The sequence below is a fragment of the Grampus griseus genome (genome assembly GCF_964374135.1).
Source record: "Grampus griseus genome assembly, chromosome: 10".
Taxonomy (NCBI): Eukaryota; Metazoa; Chordata; class Mammalia; order Artiodactyla; family Delphinidae; genus Grampus; species Grampus griseus.
Window position 1 is genome coordinate 83908425 of NC_139004.1, and position 16300 is coordinate 83924724.

The 16300-nt window shown below is 39.2% G+C and overlaps 1 protein-coding gene across 6 annotated transcripts in view; it reads left to right on the forward strand.

The window, feature by feature from the left end:
• The window catches only part of MITF (melanocyte inducing transcription factor), a gene marked incomplete at its 5' end in the record, with an annotated part of 224489 nt that extends 212754 nt beyond the window's left edge, over positions 1-11735 (forward strand). For all 6 annotated transcript variants that reach the window (XM_082662713.1, XM_082662710.1, XM_082662711.1 and 3 more), the window contains 2 exons: positions 3054-3201; positions 8176-11735. In XM_082662713.1, coding sequence (XP_082518839.1) covers positions 3054-3201; positions 8176-8577 — 550 coding nt within the window. In that variant the 3' untranslated portion in view covers positions 8578-11735. The remainder of the gene's footprint in view (positions 1-3053; positions 3202-8175) is intronic.
• Between the last annotated feature and the right edge of the window lie 4565 nt (positions 11736-16300).

Genomic DNA, 16300 nt, shown 5'->3' on the forward strand with positions numbered 1-16300 from the left:
CTTTGTATTGCCAATCTAGGAAAAAGAGTAAGTTTTAATCCTCTTATAAGCACAGGTCAGCTAATTTGGATTTCAGCTTTCAGTCTCTCATGCCACTCTTTCAGAGATAACGGTTGTAAAGATACTTTTCCTACTAGCAATGTCAGCAAATAGGACAACAAATACACAATTTTTATCCATTAGAAATTGGCCCATTTGTAGTGAGGGGCTTGAAGATGTATACATTTTAATGGCTCCCACAGGCAGTCTATGAAATTAGCCTTTGAATATGACCTTTTAGCTACCTAATAAAATGTAAAGATGAAATCAAGCATTATTCATGCAAGGCTTATTAAATTTGCTATTCACATTATTGTCAGGGAATTTGTGACAAAATAAAATAAAACCATTGCCCATTCTAAGGTGGTTTTGATGAATGTTCAAGCGCAGTCTCCATCGTCAACATTTTGCTTTCCCAGGTTTCAAGGAAAGCTGTTTTGAAACTCAAAACATTCAAAATCTCAGTTCTGCAGCACAAATGCATCCTACGAAGGGGCTGTGACCTTCATTTCCTATAGTCAGTCTTGCATGATAGTTGAAATTGAATTCCCATTTTCCTATTCTTTATCAGCTTTCACTTTTTAGCATATTCTTTTAAACTGTAGCACGTGGATCTCTTTAGCAACATATTATGAAATTATGGGGCTGCAGTGAAAGCCTCTATTTGCATATCTTCTTTCTCTGTTGTATTAGAATACTTGTGTGTTTATAATCTGAACTGATAACAATCTTTAATTGTAGGCATTGTTTCAAGATGAAATGGACTGCAGTCTGTATGGGGGTTTTCCTATACCAGGTTTCTGGAACAGACTTTGGGACTGCTATAGAGACATAGTCTAGCTGATCATGGTCTCAGCCCCATACCCTCTCCTGACCTAGAGTCGATCTGCTTTTATTGACTTATATATTAGGGATCTGTTTACACTTCTGTGTAAAAAAAGGGTCGCTCTCGTTGCAAAAAAAAAAAAAAAAAAGTTTGAAAACCCCAAAGCATAATTGATTAATTGGGTCTCACAAGGAAGTAAAACCCAAGAAAACTGGTTGGAATAGTCTCTTCTTAAAAACGGAGTGGCTGCTTGCCTGTTTCAGTAGTGGTCTCTCACTGTACTGGCCTAGTGAAGGCATCTTTCATTATAATTTTATTTCTCTCTGGCGGCTGAAGTTTCTGTTGTTTTCTTCTTAGCCCTGAACATTAAGCGGGTTGGCTTTGTGCTCACTCCGAGTATCTCAGGACACCTCCCTGGGTTGCCATCTTTGGTGCCCAGACCCCAGGGATCAACCCCTGGGAATTCTCTGGGGGCTGTAATTCAGCATCCCATGGGAGAGCTTCTGTTTTGTTCTTCATCTAACCCATATGAGGATCAATTACTTGGTGGCTTGTTTTAATGGCCTTCCATTCACACATCCCAGCTGATACTTCCAATCTCCTTTTAGCAGCTAAAGATTATGGGGTAGGAGGTTTTCCATACATTAAATTGTTTTTGTTTTCATCATTGTCATTATCATCATGAATATTTTCTATAAAAGAGCTCAGGTTAATTTAAAGCACTATAAAAATATTACTGTTAGTTATAATTCTATTCTTAATTGTTTTCTGGGGTGCTCTAAACTTTTCAACTCACTTTTAGCTACATTTTAGTGGCATTCTTAATGTTCTCATATAGGAATACAGTAGCGCTATAGTGTTTAAAAACTGAAAGGCACCAAACTCAGGCTACCTGGGTTTGAATTCCAAAACAGTCCCCTACTGGATGTCTGACTTGGGGAAGAATTCTCATATTTCATTTTTCTCATCTGTTAAAAGAAAAAGGGGGAAGGAGGACCAGAATATTCCTACCTAGTCTAGTTGTTTTGAGCACTCAGTCACATAAGAGGAAGAGTAGTTTAGGGCATGGGGTCTGGCACCAGATTCTCCAGGCTTCCCGGCTGTACCACTTTCAGGCTGTGTGACTTTGGGCAAATTACTTAACCTCTCTGTGCCTTTGTTTTCCAGTCTGTAACATGGGGATAATATTAGTGCCTACCGATTAAGGTTGTTATGATTAAGTGAGCTGCAAAGCACTTTGAAAAGTACCTGTCATGCAGTAAATGCTGTTTAAAGATAGCTATGGTAATTACCACGTTGAGTCCTTAACACAGTGCCTGCTCCACTGTTTGAACTGCATTCTAAACTTTTCCCAGCATATTCATATAAAGTGCCTCCTTTGATTCTAACAACATACCTATGAGGCTGCTCATACAAGCATGGTATCATTGTTTTGTTTTTGTTTTGTTTTGTTTTCTTTTGCGGTACATGGGCCTCTCACTGCTGTGGCCTCTCCTGTTGCGGAGTACAGGCTCTGGACGCGCAGGCCCAGCGGTCATGGCTCACGGGCCCAGCTGCTCCGCAGCATGTGGGATCTTCCTGGACCGGGGCACAAACCCATGTCCCCTGCATCGGCAGGTGGACTCTCAACCACTGCGCCACCAGGGAAGCCCGGTATTGTTGTTTTGTAGATGAGGAGGTGGAGATCGGAGAGAGGTTGATATTGATGGGAATATTCATGATAAAACCCAAGGATGCCATTTTTATGCCGCATACAGTCAAGTAGTGAGATCTCACAGAATTTTTTTTTAATCATAGCTTATTCTGTCTGAGTGGGTTAACTTTTATAGTCCTAGAAATCTGTAACTATTGAATATAGTGTTTAAGAGTATTGACTTTGTCATCAGCAGACCTAAATTTAAGCCCTGACTCCACCTTCATGTAGCTCTGGGACCGAAGACAAGTTGAATCGTCTCTGATTCAACATGTGCACAACGTCCCTCTGACTCCAGGCGCCTGTCCGGGTGAAAGAAGATAACGTAGAAGTCATGGGTGGACGGTGTCCAGCGAGTTGCCGGCACCCAATGAATGATAGCGATTCTCAACTTCTAATTGTTACCTCGTCTTTAGAAACTGAATGCTCTAAATATTGAATTTTCATGGAGCCTTCAATCCTAAAACAGTCTGTTTCCTTCCATTTTCATCCCAGAGACATGCGCTGGAACAAGGGAACCATTTTAAAAGCGTCTGTGGACTATATCCGGAAGTTGCAACGGGAACAGCAACGTGCTAAAGAGCTTGAAAACAGACAGAAGAAGCTGGAGCACGCCAACCGGCACTTGTTACTCAGAATACAGGTACCAGGCGTGTGCAGGGTGAAGGTGACTACATGTTAGTGACTTGAAGATGGGAGAAGTATAATGAGCCATGAGGGAGTTGATTTATGTGGTCCTAGTACAGTCTGTACTCATTATTTGTGGATTCCGCTTTGTGATTTTGTTTCCTCATAACAATTTATTTGAAACCCCCAGATCGACACTTGTGGCACTTCACGCTCATTTGCAGACATGTGCAGCATGGCAAATGTGACTTGGCTGGTGCGTTTGCTTCTAGTTAAGGTTGGGCAAGGCCATGCTCTGTCTTCTTGTTTCAGCTCATACTGTAAACAAGTGTCCTTTTTTGCTGTCTATTTAGTGCCACGTTTTTCACATTTTTGTGGGTGTTTTGGGTGATTTGCTGTTTAAAGTGGCCTCTGAGCATGGCCCTGAAATGCTTTCACATCTTCCTAAGCACAGGAAGGCTGTGATGTGCCTTATGGAGAGAAGTTTCATTCAGGCATGAGTTGTGGTCCTGTTGGCCTTGAGTTTAATATTAATGAATCAATGATATGTAGTAAACAAGGTGACTTCAAACAGGAACACACATAAAACAAAGTTGCATGTTGATTAGTTGGTGAAATGTGCGCAGATGCTTGCAGGACCCTAATCCTCTGTTTCCTCCCGGAACAATGGTTCGGCATTCACTAATTCAGTGTTCATAGCAACTCTGTAGCACGTCTTTGGCCATTCATGCTCCTGTGACAAAAACACCGTAGACTGGGTGGCTTACACAACAAACATTTATTTTTCACAGTTCTGGAGGCTGGGAAATCTATCGAGGTACCGGCAGATTTGTTGTGTGATGAGAGCCTGCTTCTTAGTTCATAGATAGCTGTCTTCTTGCTGCAACTTCACAGGGCAAAAGGGGTGAGGGACCTCTCTGGGGTTTCTTTTCATAAGGACACTCATGCTATTCATGAAGGCCCCCCGCTTGTGACCTAATCGCCTCCCAAAGCCCTACCTCCAAATACCATCACATTGGGAATTAGGTTTCAGCACATGAACTTTGGGGGGCATAGACTTCAGTCCATAGCCGTAAGTACTGCAAATCTTGAGAATTGAAAGTAGTTGTTAAATACAAAGATACCTGAGTATTGAGTGGGGTGCAGTCCATGGTCAGAGCTCATGTTTATAGGAACCTGGGACACCCAGAAGATCTTATCATCAGGGTATAAATTTTAGAAATAGTTACAGATAATGAAGTTATACCATATGTATCTTTAGCTTACATACTCTTAGTGGGAGAAATACTATTTTAATTGTACATGTAATTCACCTGTCATTCAATTTAAGGAGTGTACATACCAACGTAACCATGAGCTGGGGGATCCCTGTAATACCAGCTCCTGGTGCTCCGTCATCACTTGGCTTTTCATGCTGAATATAAAGATGCAGCTTCCTCTGGAACTGTCTTGAAGAAGAGAAAGAAAAACTGACTCCTTGCTAATGACTAAAGGAGTTGGCTAGGGTTATTTTAATTTACTTGCTGACTTTGAACACAACCAACCCGTAAGGGTCGATGACGTTGTATCTTCTTCTTAAGTAGATGGACCCACTTCTACCCAGTTTCGCCATAGAGCAATGGTTGTGGAGCGGCAGTGTAGAGTATACGGCACTTCAGAGACAGCCTGGTGGTGGTTATTCCCCGATGATGAACTTATTTAACAGAGTCGTTTACTTCTGATTTCCAAGCTTAATACCCCACAACACTGTTGACATTTCTAGATGTCACATCTCTCATGTCATGGCAGCGATCTTCAGCCCTGGGTCAGAGAGGCAGAAGGTGGTTCTCCTTTAGGGGGTGCCTTTTGGAATCTTGGTAGTGAAATAGAGGTTATGTGTCATTTGAAAATCCTCCTTCCCTGCTTTCTCTTTTTTTGGCTTTTGCTGCTGCTTTTATGTTCCACGTCTTCAGTAATCAGACGCGGGTCTTTATTCTCTTGTACTTAGTATATATACCTATTTATAAAAGCAACTTGTACTAATGCGTCATTTCTTTATACAAATAATAAAATATAATAACTGTTGAAAGACAGGCTAGGTTTTGTTTTAAGGTTTCAAACGTATATATTCGTGTGAAATACAAATACCGTGAAAAATGTGAATTGGAAGTTGCATGGTGACGATGTCTTTGGTTTCTTCCAATGTCAGTGAAGCAGCCTTTAGAACTTCTGTGTATCATGGAAAGCATTATTAATTAGGAAATCTGTGCTGCGCAATGAGCCTGAGTTCTCTAGGTGAGATCTATCACATTATTTAGCAATCTAAGTAACACTTTGTTCAGCTGGTAAACATTTTAAATTAAACAACAAAAGTTTAGAGTAAGATGGATGCCTCTCTCAATCCAACTCTTTTTTTTTTAAGACACACTCCACGTGTGAGAGCGCTGTTCTTATTATGTGGCGTAGACTTACCGTTGTGCATGTGTTCAGCTTGGGCCTAAGGGGTTCCTTTCATTTTCACCCTAAGTGATACATGCAAAAATATTCACAGAATGAAGAGCATGAAGCCTTACTATCACTGGGACTGCAATTTTATTAAGCAGCCCAGCGCTTTGAAATGATGCCCAAGGAGACTTGTGTGTCTGGAGACTGTGTGAAGGAACGTGCATATACTGGTGTGACATCTCAGGCTCCCATCTCTTGTACTGCATCTCGAGGAAGACCTTGCTAATCAAACGTCCTTTAATACAGGCTGAACACAACTTTTCAGGAACATGGGCAAAGGTTGCGGGCAAAGGTTGAAAGGTTGTGTCCTGTTGGAGAGTACATTTCCCCCTCTCATGACGCAAGGTGACTTGCTTCAAATGTATATTCTGTTATTTTTATTGTATCACAAACATAGGAAGATGGCATTGGCTTGTAGAAGCAAATTGCTCTTCAGGATCAGTTGGGGTCTTTACGGTTCATTGTAGAGGAGTGGTCTAGGCATTCTCAGAAAGGGAAAAGGAAAAGAGCTTGTTTGGAAGGTATTTGAAATGAGGCACTGGGGCAAGTCTCTGACACTCAGGAAGTGAATTAGGCACCTAGGGCTGCCATTACAAATACCACAGACTAGACAGCTTACACAACAGAGATTTATTTTCTTCTAGTTCTGGAGACTAGAAATCCAAGATCAAGGTGTGGGCAGGGTTGGTTTTTCTGTGGCTTCTCTCCTAGGCCACCTTTTCCCTGTGTTTTCCTATTCTTGTGGCTTTTCCTATGTGTATCTCCGCGTCCTCATCTCCCCTCACCGATATTAGATGAGGACCTACCCTAAGGATCTCATTTTAACCTAATCACCTCTTGAAAGACACTATCTCCATGTACAGTCACATTCTGAGGTCCTGGAGGTTAGGATTTCAACATAGGATTTTGGGGAGGGGACACAATTCAGTCCATAATAGGAAGGATGTGAAGAAAGTGTAGGAACAGATTGAGGACTTTCTTGTGGAATTTAAAAAAGCAAAAAAACTCCCTTTGCCTTGGTGAGATGGGTTAAATGATGCATCCCAAACTTCAGTTACGTGTATGGAATTTTCATAACTTTGGCCGTTACTACTCAATCTTTATTAGTTCCCAGTGCCCTTAATCTCTTAGTAACTTTTTCACTGCACCTTAGACCAAAAAAATACCTACCATTTCCTTGTTAGGTGCTAACAACTTAGTAGCCATTTGAAAATATAAAACGTATAAATTGAAAGAAAAATCACATTTTAATTTTATTTTTAAATAACCACATTACTTACTAGTGAGATATGTGTGCCTGTGAGGCACTGCACAGCTTCTCCAACCTTGGAGTCAGATTGGACGCTGCCACCCTCGTTTCCCATTCCACACTGATTTTCATGCAGGAGTTGTTTTTTTCTTTTTTTCATTTTTTTTTTTTTTTAATCACAACAACTACCTGAGACCCGGCTTTGTGTTGATATGATGTGATGGAAACAATGTAACACAATCTAATACTGGGAGTTCATTATAGTACCCGTAGATATCTCTGCACAGTGTAGGGAGCGTAGACCTGTACTGTTTACTGATTATTTTCCTTCAATCAGCTCACATTTTGACATTTTATTTTTACATTTTTTAACTTCTCCTCCCTGTTAACATTAACATCTATGAGAAACTGTCTCTGTATTTCATACATAATAAAATCCATATACAAGCTAAAAATCATTTACTGTATTACCAGTGATACTCTATGTACTTTAAGAAAAATGGTGTTTATTAATTTGAAAGAGCAAAACATTTTTATTTTAACAATTTATTTTTTTGCAAATGTATGATTTTTTTAAATTAATTAATTTATTATTTATGTTTGGCTGTGTTGGGTCATTGTTGCTGCGTGTGGGCTTTCTCTAGTTGCGGTGTGCGGGCAGCTCCTTGCGGTGGCTTCTCTTGTTGCAGAGCATGGGCTGTAGGTGCGCGAGCTTCAGTAGTTGCAGCACACGGGCTCAGTGGTTGTGGCTCATGGGCTCTAGAGCGCAGACTCAGTAGCTGTGGCACACAGGCTTAGTTGCCCCGCGGCATGTGGGATCTTCCCGGACCAGGGATCGAACCTGTGTCCCCTGCATTGGCAGGCGGATTCTTAACCACTGCGCCACGAGGGAAGTCCCTGATTTTTAAAAAATACTTTTTAAAGCAATTTTAGGTTCAGAGCAAAATTGAGCCGAAGGTGTGGAGAGTTCCCATATACCTCCTGCTCCCACAAGTATATAGCCTCCCCCAATATTAATATCCCCACCAGAGTGGGGCATTTCAACACTAGATGAACCTATAGTGAGACATCATTATAACCCAAAGTCCCTACTTGGCATTAGGGTTCACTGTTGGCGTTGCACACCATTTGGGTTTGGATGAATGCATAACAACATGTAACCGTCATTATAGTATCATGTATCGTACAGTAGTTTCACTGTCTTAAAATCCTCTGTGCACCACCTCTTTAAGTTTCTGATTTTTATTTTACTTTTAGGAACTTGAAATGCAGGCTCGAGCTCATGGACTTTCCCTTATTCCATCCACGGGTCTCTGCTCTCCAGATTTGGTGAGTCGGATCATCAAGCAGGAACCCGCTCTTGAGAACTGCAGCCAAGACCTCCTCCAACAACACGCAGACCTAACATGTACAACGACCCTGGATCTCACAGACGGCACCATCACCTTCAACAACAACTTTGGAGCTGGGACCGAGAGCAGCCAAGCCTATAGCGTTCCCACGAAAATGGGATCCAAACTGGAAGACATCCTCATGGACGATACTCTTTCTCCTGTTGGCATAACTGATCCACTTCTTTCCTCGGTGTCCCCTGGGGCATCCAAAACCAGCAGCCGAAGGAGCAGTATGAGCATGGAAGAAACCGAGCACGCTTGCTAGCAAATTCCCCCTGCTCTGCATTCCCACAGACTGCTTCCTTTCTTGATTAGCAGATTTAATAATTTACCTGAAGGGGTTTTCTTGATCATTTTCCTTTAATATGAAAATTTTTTTTTCATGCTTTATCAATAGCCCAGGATATATTTTATTTTTAGAATTTTGTGAAACAGACTTGTATATTCTATTTTACAACTACAAATGCCTCCAAAGTACTGTATGGTAGTGTACAGTATCTGTGAACTGAATTCACCCCAGATTTTGGCTTTCAGAGCAAGAGGATTTTTGCATCAGAGAAATTGCTGTCCATTTTTATTCAGGGGAAACTTGGTTTGCTATTTGCATGCCTGTGACTTCCTTGGAAATGAAATGTAAAGTTTAATTGAAAGAATGTAAAGCAACGAAAAGAAAGAGAAAGAGAAAGAGGAGGAGGGTGGGGAAGAGAAGAAGAAAAAGAAATCCATACTAACACTTTTCCATTTTGTAAATGTATTGATTCATTGGTACTGCCTTAAAGATACAGTACCCTTTTAGCAACATTTAGTCTTTATACTGCAAACTATTTAAAGAAATACTATATTCCATAAAAGAAAAAAAATGCAACCATTTTCACGTGTATTGTCTGGTTAGAAAATGTAACTGATACCTTAGGTGCAACTGAAATTGAAGGGAGATATAGACCAAGGCTCTGAAACATGGGGTCTCATCTTGTTCTCATTCATTCTGTGCTCTGTTACAGTTTTCCTCATCAGTGAGTGTGATTCAGTTTTTCATAAGATATATTTTATTTTGAAATGGAAATTAACGTCCTCTCAAAGTAAAATGTTGAGGAGCACTGAAAGTTTTCCTCCTTTTTTTTTTCCTCTTCAATTTCACTTTTGATAAGAAAACCAAACTGGGCACATTTCTAATTGGCTTTATTATTTTTATTTTTAAATTATGTTTTACTGTTCATTTGATTTGTACAGATTCTTTATTATCATTGTTCTTTTCAATATGTTTGTATTAATTTGTAAGAATACGCATCTTAAAATGGCAAGTTTTCAATATTTTTACAACTCACTGGTGGTTTTCCGCATTCTTTGTACACACATGAAAGAAAACTTTTATGCAAGGTCTTGCGTTTAAAGAGAGCTTTGTGAATATTTTGTATATTACAGTCTCACTCAGAACTATTTTCCACACATTTAAGCTGTAGTATAAATAGGCTAAAACCGGCTTTCTAGAGAGAAACAACTTACATATTTATTTTTAGTGACATAAAACTAGCAATATCCTTGGAGAATGATACCATAGCGTTAATATGCCCGTTATGGTCGTTTAAATTGGGGTTTATTTCAGCAAACCTGCTGAATGGTTTTTAAAGAGAGAAATACTGTATTGGCCAATTACTGTTACTTGATAACAATGTTTTAACAAACAGCAATGTTGTAAAGTTAGTTTCAGTGCATTATCTACTTGTATAGTCCTATGCAATAACAGTAGTGTTACATATATTCTATCAGGCCTAGATGTTCTATACAGATGACAAATGGTGTTAAGAGGCAGGCTGTTGAATGGAGTTTCTCAGTAGCAGCCTACAGTTGAATAGCAAGTGGTATAAAGCATATCCATTCAGAATGAAGTGCCTTAAATATAGCAGAGTAGTCTCTAGCACTGACTGAACTGTAATGTAGGAGAAAGTCTCAAGATGGTATCTATAATCAAGAGGAACGTGTAGCATGGTGCCTATGTAGACAATATAAGAGCTTCCAATTTTCCTTCATATATTTTTAATATGAAATATATTTTAGTGACAGAGTGCCAACTTCTTTCATCAGGAAACCTTATTCAGGAGGTATTTTTGTGTGTGTGTGTGTGTGTGTGTGTTTTTAAAGAAAAACAGTTTAAATGTCAACTGTGAATTGGTGATGGATATTGGAGGGTTCAGACAGAAGGACTGTCAGATGTATGAATGGATGGCTTACGTGAAAATAATCAACCGCATAGTTACCATGCACGGTGGGCCATGAGAATCCTTGGAAACATTGATGATGCTATCAGTTTTACAGCTTTATGACTTAAGGGGGTAGGGAAAATTAGTTCCCATTCTTTCAACCCCCTTAATTGTACAGCTCTTTTCCTAGAATAGTGATGCAAATCTGCATGAACAGCTAATTGTACCATAGTGTTCATTGATACAATCATAGCAGTGTCTCTTTTTCTCTTCATATTTATATAGGGGGAGGGGAGCTGGGCGCAAAAGTCGAAGATCGCGATGATATGATGCTAGTTTTCCTTAGCTGATTTAGAGAGTTCTTAAAAATAGAGCAAGTTTGACTCACCCATGGCCCAGGGAATTTGGCCAGGGTTAAGCCACCTTATAGAAGGCTTTGTGGAAAGAAAGCATGGCTTCTCGTACCACTGCCCTGATGCTCGCAGCTCCTGAGCTCACCATTGCCTGCTTCTCCATCCCCTTCTTAACACAATTTCTGGGAGGGGGAAGGTGAGCAAGCTCAGGAGAATGCTGCAATCTCTGGGGTGGTTTTATTTATTTCTTTTTTGCCAACTAGAGTGTGGATGCGTCTTAGAGACTAGCTAAGCCAAGAGGCGGTGGTTTGAGCTCACTGTTTGTGACAAGGAGAATGGTCCACACCACTCCCCCCATTCCTGGGTGCAGAATTGTGACTTGGGGTTGGGCCTCCATATGGAGTGACCAAAATGCCAAACTTGTCCACCTGCCTCTGGGTATGGCAATGGAAATACCAAACCTTCTGACTTTGCCAAAAACCATACAACCAACCTGGTCATACATAGGATGACAAAGTTCTTTCTGGTTGTTTTAAAATACTAAAGCAATAAGAACAAATAAAATACATAGGAAGTTAAAAGATATAAAATAAAGCACAAAGGAATGCACTTACTAATATTTTTTTTAAATGCACTGGGGAAACGTTGATGTTGATAACAGTATATAAAAACATCCCTATTTCTTGAAAAAAAATGACAAATGACTGTCTCTTGCGGACGCTTGGTACTGTAATGTTAATACTAGTCACCTGCTGTTGGATGCAGCAATAATTTCTGTATGGTCCATAGCACTGTATATTATGGATCGATATTAATGTATCCAATGAAATAACTGAACTGTTGTTCTTGATAGCCTCATTAAAGCATTTGGTTTTTCACATAGTGGTGGCCAATTGTGTTTAGTTAATGCCAATTTTGAATATTTTTTGCTTTATCAAAAAATAGGAGCACACATTTTCTTCTGACTTAATGAATAACAAATTGCATGAAAAAAAATTTAAATGCCAGTAAGTACTTTTTTTGTTTTAAATGCCACTCTAAGATACTACTTTTTGGTTTTAAAGATTTTTGATTACTTTATGACTTGCACTGAGATGAACTATAATTATGCAGCTTTTCCCCCCCCTCTGAATTTAGGGAGTTTTAAAAGTCCCAAATGCCAAGAATTCATTTTAGATATAGGAATTTTATTTTAAATGTTTCAGTGAGAGGTGGCTCTACAAAGAGAGAAATTGTCAGAGAAACTCTTGCATATTTACGAAAAAGGTACTGGGTTTTTAAAATACAAATTTGTGATAATGAAAGCTTAATATACCCAGGTTGCCAGCTTCTGGCTGTTTTTTTTAAAATTTTTTTTAAATACAGTACTTAAGAATCATTTGATAAATGTTGGATTTGAATTGGGAAGTGTCAGACAAAACATGTCTTTATTCCCTAGCTAGACCTTAAACTTCTGCCCTTAAAAAAAAAAAATCATCTGGTTTAACCTCTGGAGAAAATGAGCGAGAAACTTCCCGTAACATTTCTGTTCTGATTGTCAGCTTTTTCTTAAGCATGATTTTTTTCCCCCTTAAATTGTAATATACAATAATTGAGCCTTTTCTTTTTCAGAGTTAGTTGAATCATTTATATTTCCCATAGACATGTGATTGTGTGATGTCTTAAAAACGTGTACAAGTAGGAAGATTTCGTATCTGAACAAGAGAATTTTCTGGGCCACACTGAAAGCGGGTAAGTTGAAAGTTGGGGCTTTTCACCTCAGGGGGTCTGTACCAGGACTTTAACCCAGGTTTCTGACCTGTTAATAAACATTCACTTCACAGTCTATAAGGATCTTTAATCTCTAGCTCCCCGCCCCACCAAACTGTTACCTGAACATCAGACATTGGCCTACAGCTTAGATGATTTTATTTCATATCCACAGACTTACCTTTCTTAAATTTTTTATTAAGCAAACCCACTTAAAAAACAAACATACATATCCCTGAATGGCAAAGCATGGACTTTCAGCTAAAGTTACTGATTTTGAATCTCATCTCTGCCCGTTTCCAGCTGTGTGATTTTGAGCAATTTACTTAGCTTCTCTGTGTCTCAATTTTCTTTCTGTTCATTGGAAATAATAAGAGCAGCTACCACAGAGTGGTCCTGTGAAGACTATTCAAATTAATACACTAGGATTTTTGCTTGACAGCACATAATAAATCCTCAGTAAGTGTAGCTATTTGTATATTATCATCATAAACACTTTCATTATTAAAAAAGAAGAATGTTCCCTGGGCCACCTAAAACCATCATACGTATCAACAGAAGCGTGCACGTGTTGAGAAACACTGCATTTTAGTATATGACTAACGTCTGTGTGAATTGGCAAGGTGACAGAAGCCACAGGCTACTTTGGAGAAGAGGGCATCATTGTCTCTAGGATCCAGGATTAAAATATTTTAAAGAATTAGTAATAAATCCCATTTACATTGTAAAAACATCCTCAGCACAAATGACCTAAAATTTAAATTGTTTTAAACCTTTATACTCTGCATGTATGCCTCTGCCATGAGAACTATTATATTATTTCCAGAAAATTTGTCTTGCTGTAGCTGAAATCTCTATTATATTCCTTAGAGAGTTAAATTTTGTAATCCTTTATGATATACATTGATGTTATGTATCTAAAGAGTGGTGTCTTGACTATATCCCATCCGTTCACTTTTCTATCAATATTTAAATGTTTTTCAGGTTTTTATTTTCAGTTAGACTTACATTTGATGACTTCTTTAGAACACCATCTGAGGAGTTAATCTTCATAATCCAGCCAATATAAATGAACCTTTAGAACTACCCTGTTTTTATTTTTTTGTGTATGCCAAGATTTAATGCATAGCCAAGTAGCACGAGGAAAGCTCATTTAAGAGGAGTGTTGTAAAGTTAGATTTTCATTATATTTAGAGAGAGATGATGATGATCTCTTAATTCTTTGCTGCCACATCTGAAGCTCAATAGCAATGGTTTCATGTCCTCACCCATACTAACATGAATCTGTAATATACAGCTTATGCAGAATATAAATGAAGAAGTTTCCGTTCCATTCCCAGTTTTCCCAAGAGGAACGTTACCCACCCCACCCCCTCCAAATACAGAGTACATTTGCCATATTAAAATTGTCAGACTTGTTTGTATATAAAATTTAGGCATGGCTAATCTTATTTGTGTTCAATATTTATAGGTCCTTGGAGCCTATTACCTATACCAGATATACTGGAAAGTAATACGACTGTACCCAAATCCAAATAAATCTCAGCAACATGTCTGAATGGTAAAGGCAGTTTGCTTTTGAAAAATTTGCATTTTAGATTTCTAATTATGGAGTCAGCTGAAGTTATATCCAAATGGGTGCAATTGTCACTCAAAGTTCCTTACATATTATTCAGACAGCAAAATCTGTGTAGATAGAAGCCACTAAACTACTGTTTCCCAAACTTTGCTTTGTGGAACTAGTTCCACAAGCTGTTCCAAAAGTTGCTTTGGGGAATGGGGGTTTTGGAAGTTGGGGTAGGAAGCAAAATGCTGTAGTTAATTTTCAGAGAGTTAACTTTGGGAAATACTGGGTTAATCCAACTTAAGCAGGTATCTACTGCAAGACTTTTCACATTCTAAAATATGCAAGTGTGCATTGAGAGTTTTCGGGACTGGGAATAGTATGTAATGTTTCCCAATCTTTTTGACCACAGGAGTGCGTGCGTATGTGTGTGCGCGTGCGTGCGTGCGTGCGTGCGTGTGTGTGTGTGTGTGTGTGTATAAAATACCTGTTAATGGTTCCACAGAACATAGTTTGGAAAATTCTGGAGATTTTTCAGAAATTATATAGTTGATAAAGATAATTCCTTCTGTTTTCCTAAGGTAAGTGTGCTTACATTTGTTTTTTGTTCTGTAGGAAGAAAATGAAGTCATTAAAACATTATTATTCATGAATAAGCATTTTAGCTTAGCTTTTCATTTCCAATGAAAATATAAAACTCTGGTTAAGGAAACTGTTGCCACTAAAAGATCATTACTCCTGAATTCAGAAAGTAATTTGTGTTTTGATTTTTAGTGAACATATAAATTCTGATTATGCTCATATTCAGTGTACCTTTTCTATAAGTGGTAAAAAAGAAAAAGCCTCTGGACACCTGATATTTGGGAAGTCGGGTGGAGGTCTTGGGCACAATACAATTGGTTTATAACTTTAGGTCCTGCTCGTTGGTGTTTTGGTGGCAGGAAGTTAGGAAGAATTGCATAAGGTTCAGAATTTAGAGAGTCTTGTCAATGATTTCTTTTTTTAATGCAGGCAAATCCTAACTGAAGGACCAGTTTAAATCTCAAAAGTTCAGTTACTAATTGGTTGTAGACCAACCCAGAAAAGCTATGCTAATCATCATGTACCTGAAGTATATTATAGTACTTATTAAGACTGCTCTAGAATGGAAGTACCCAGTATTGCAAAGTCCGAGGGAAAACACATTAACACATCTTTTGCACTCCTTACAAATGAGATCAGAGATTTCTTTCATTCATATTGTTCAGTTCCCACTCTTTGCTTGGAAATAAATGGTGAACAGAGGAACTTCTCTACAATGGGAAAGAGGAATTTATTGGCTCATATTACCATACAGTCTAAATGGTGAATGTAACTTCCTGTGTGCCTGAATTCAAGGGCTTCAACAAGGTGTTCTCTCTGCCTCTCTGTAGTTTTCTTGACTCTGCCCTCCTCTCTGCATGTGAGTCTTCTCCATGAGAACTCCTCTGGCAGTTTCAAGGTCCAGTTGAAAGCCAGCACCTCTTCTCTCTTGCTAATACCAAGTCCCTGTATTAGTTCTGATCAGGCCAACTTGAGCATGACCACCATGGCCCAAAGATGGAACATGCCAATTGGCCAGGTCTGGGTCACGTGGTCCACTCCGGTAGATTCAGTGATCAGCACCTAAACTATGTGGACCAAGAGAAAGGGAGGTGAGATTCACCCAGACTCCAAAGGGTGATGCTGCTCTAAAAACAGGGAGGTGAGGACTTCAGGAAAGCAGAACAACAGATACTCATCTCTGTACCTTTGGAGAAGACTGGGCAAGTTCTACCATTTCCAATCTATTGCTACTCCCAGATGCATCCGTTTAGGATTTTTCTTTCCTCTACCTTAACCACAGGATGATGGAAAGGGAGGGCAAGAAGGTATTAAATCCCTACATCTGTATCCCCTTCCTCCTTATCATTCATGGCTAGGTTTTCATAAATTATTTTCCAACTCTTACCCCTGCACCCCAACATAATCCTCTCCCAGATGGAGATCCTAAGACCCAAGCTTCTCAGTAAGATGTTTAGAGAATTCACTAAGCACACGTTCTTCTAAATACACATGGACTCTTCTGTCATTTCCAAAGCCCACTGAGTAGTCAGGATGTTTTCA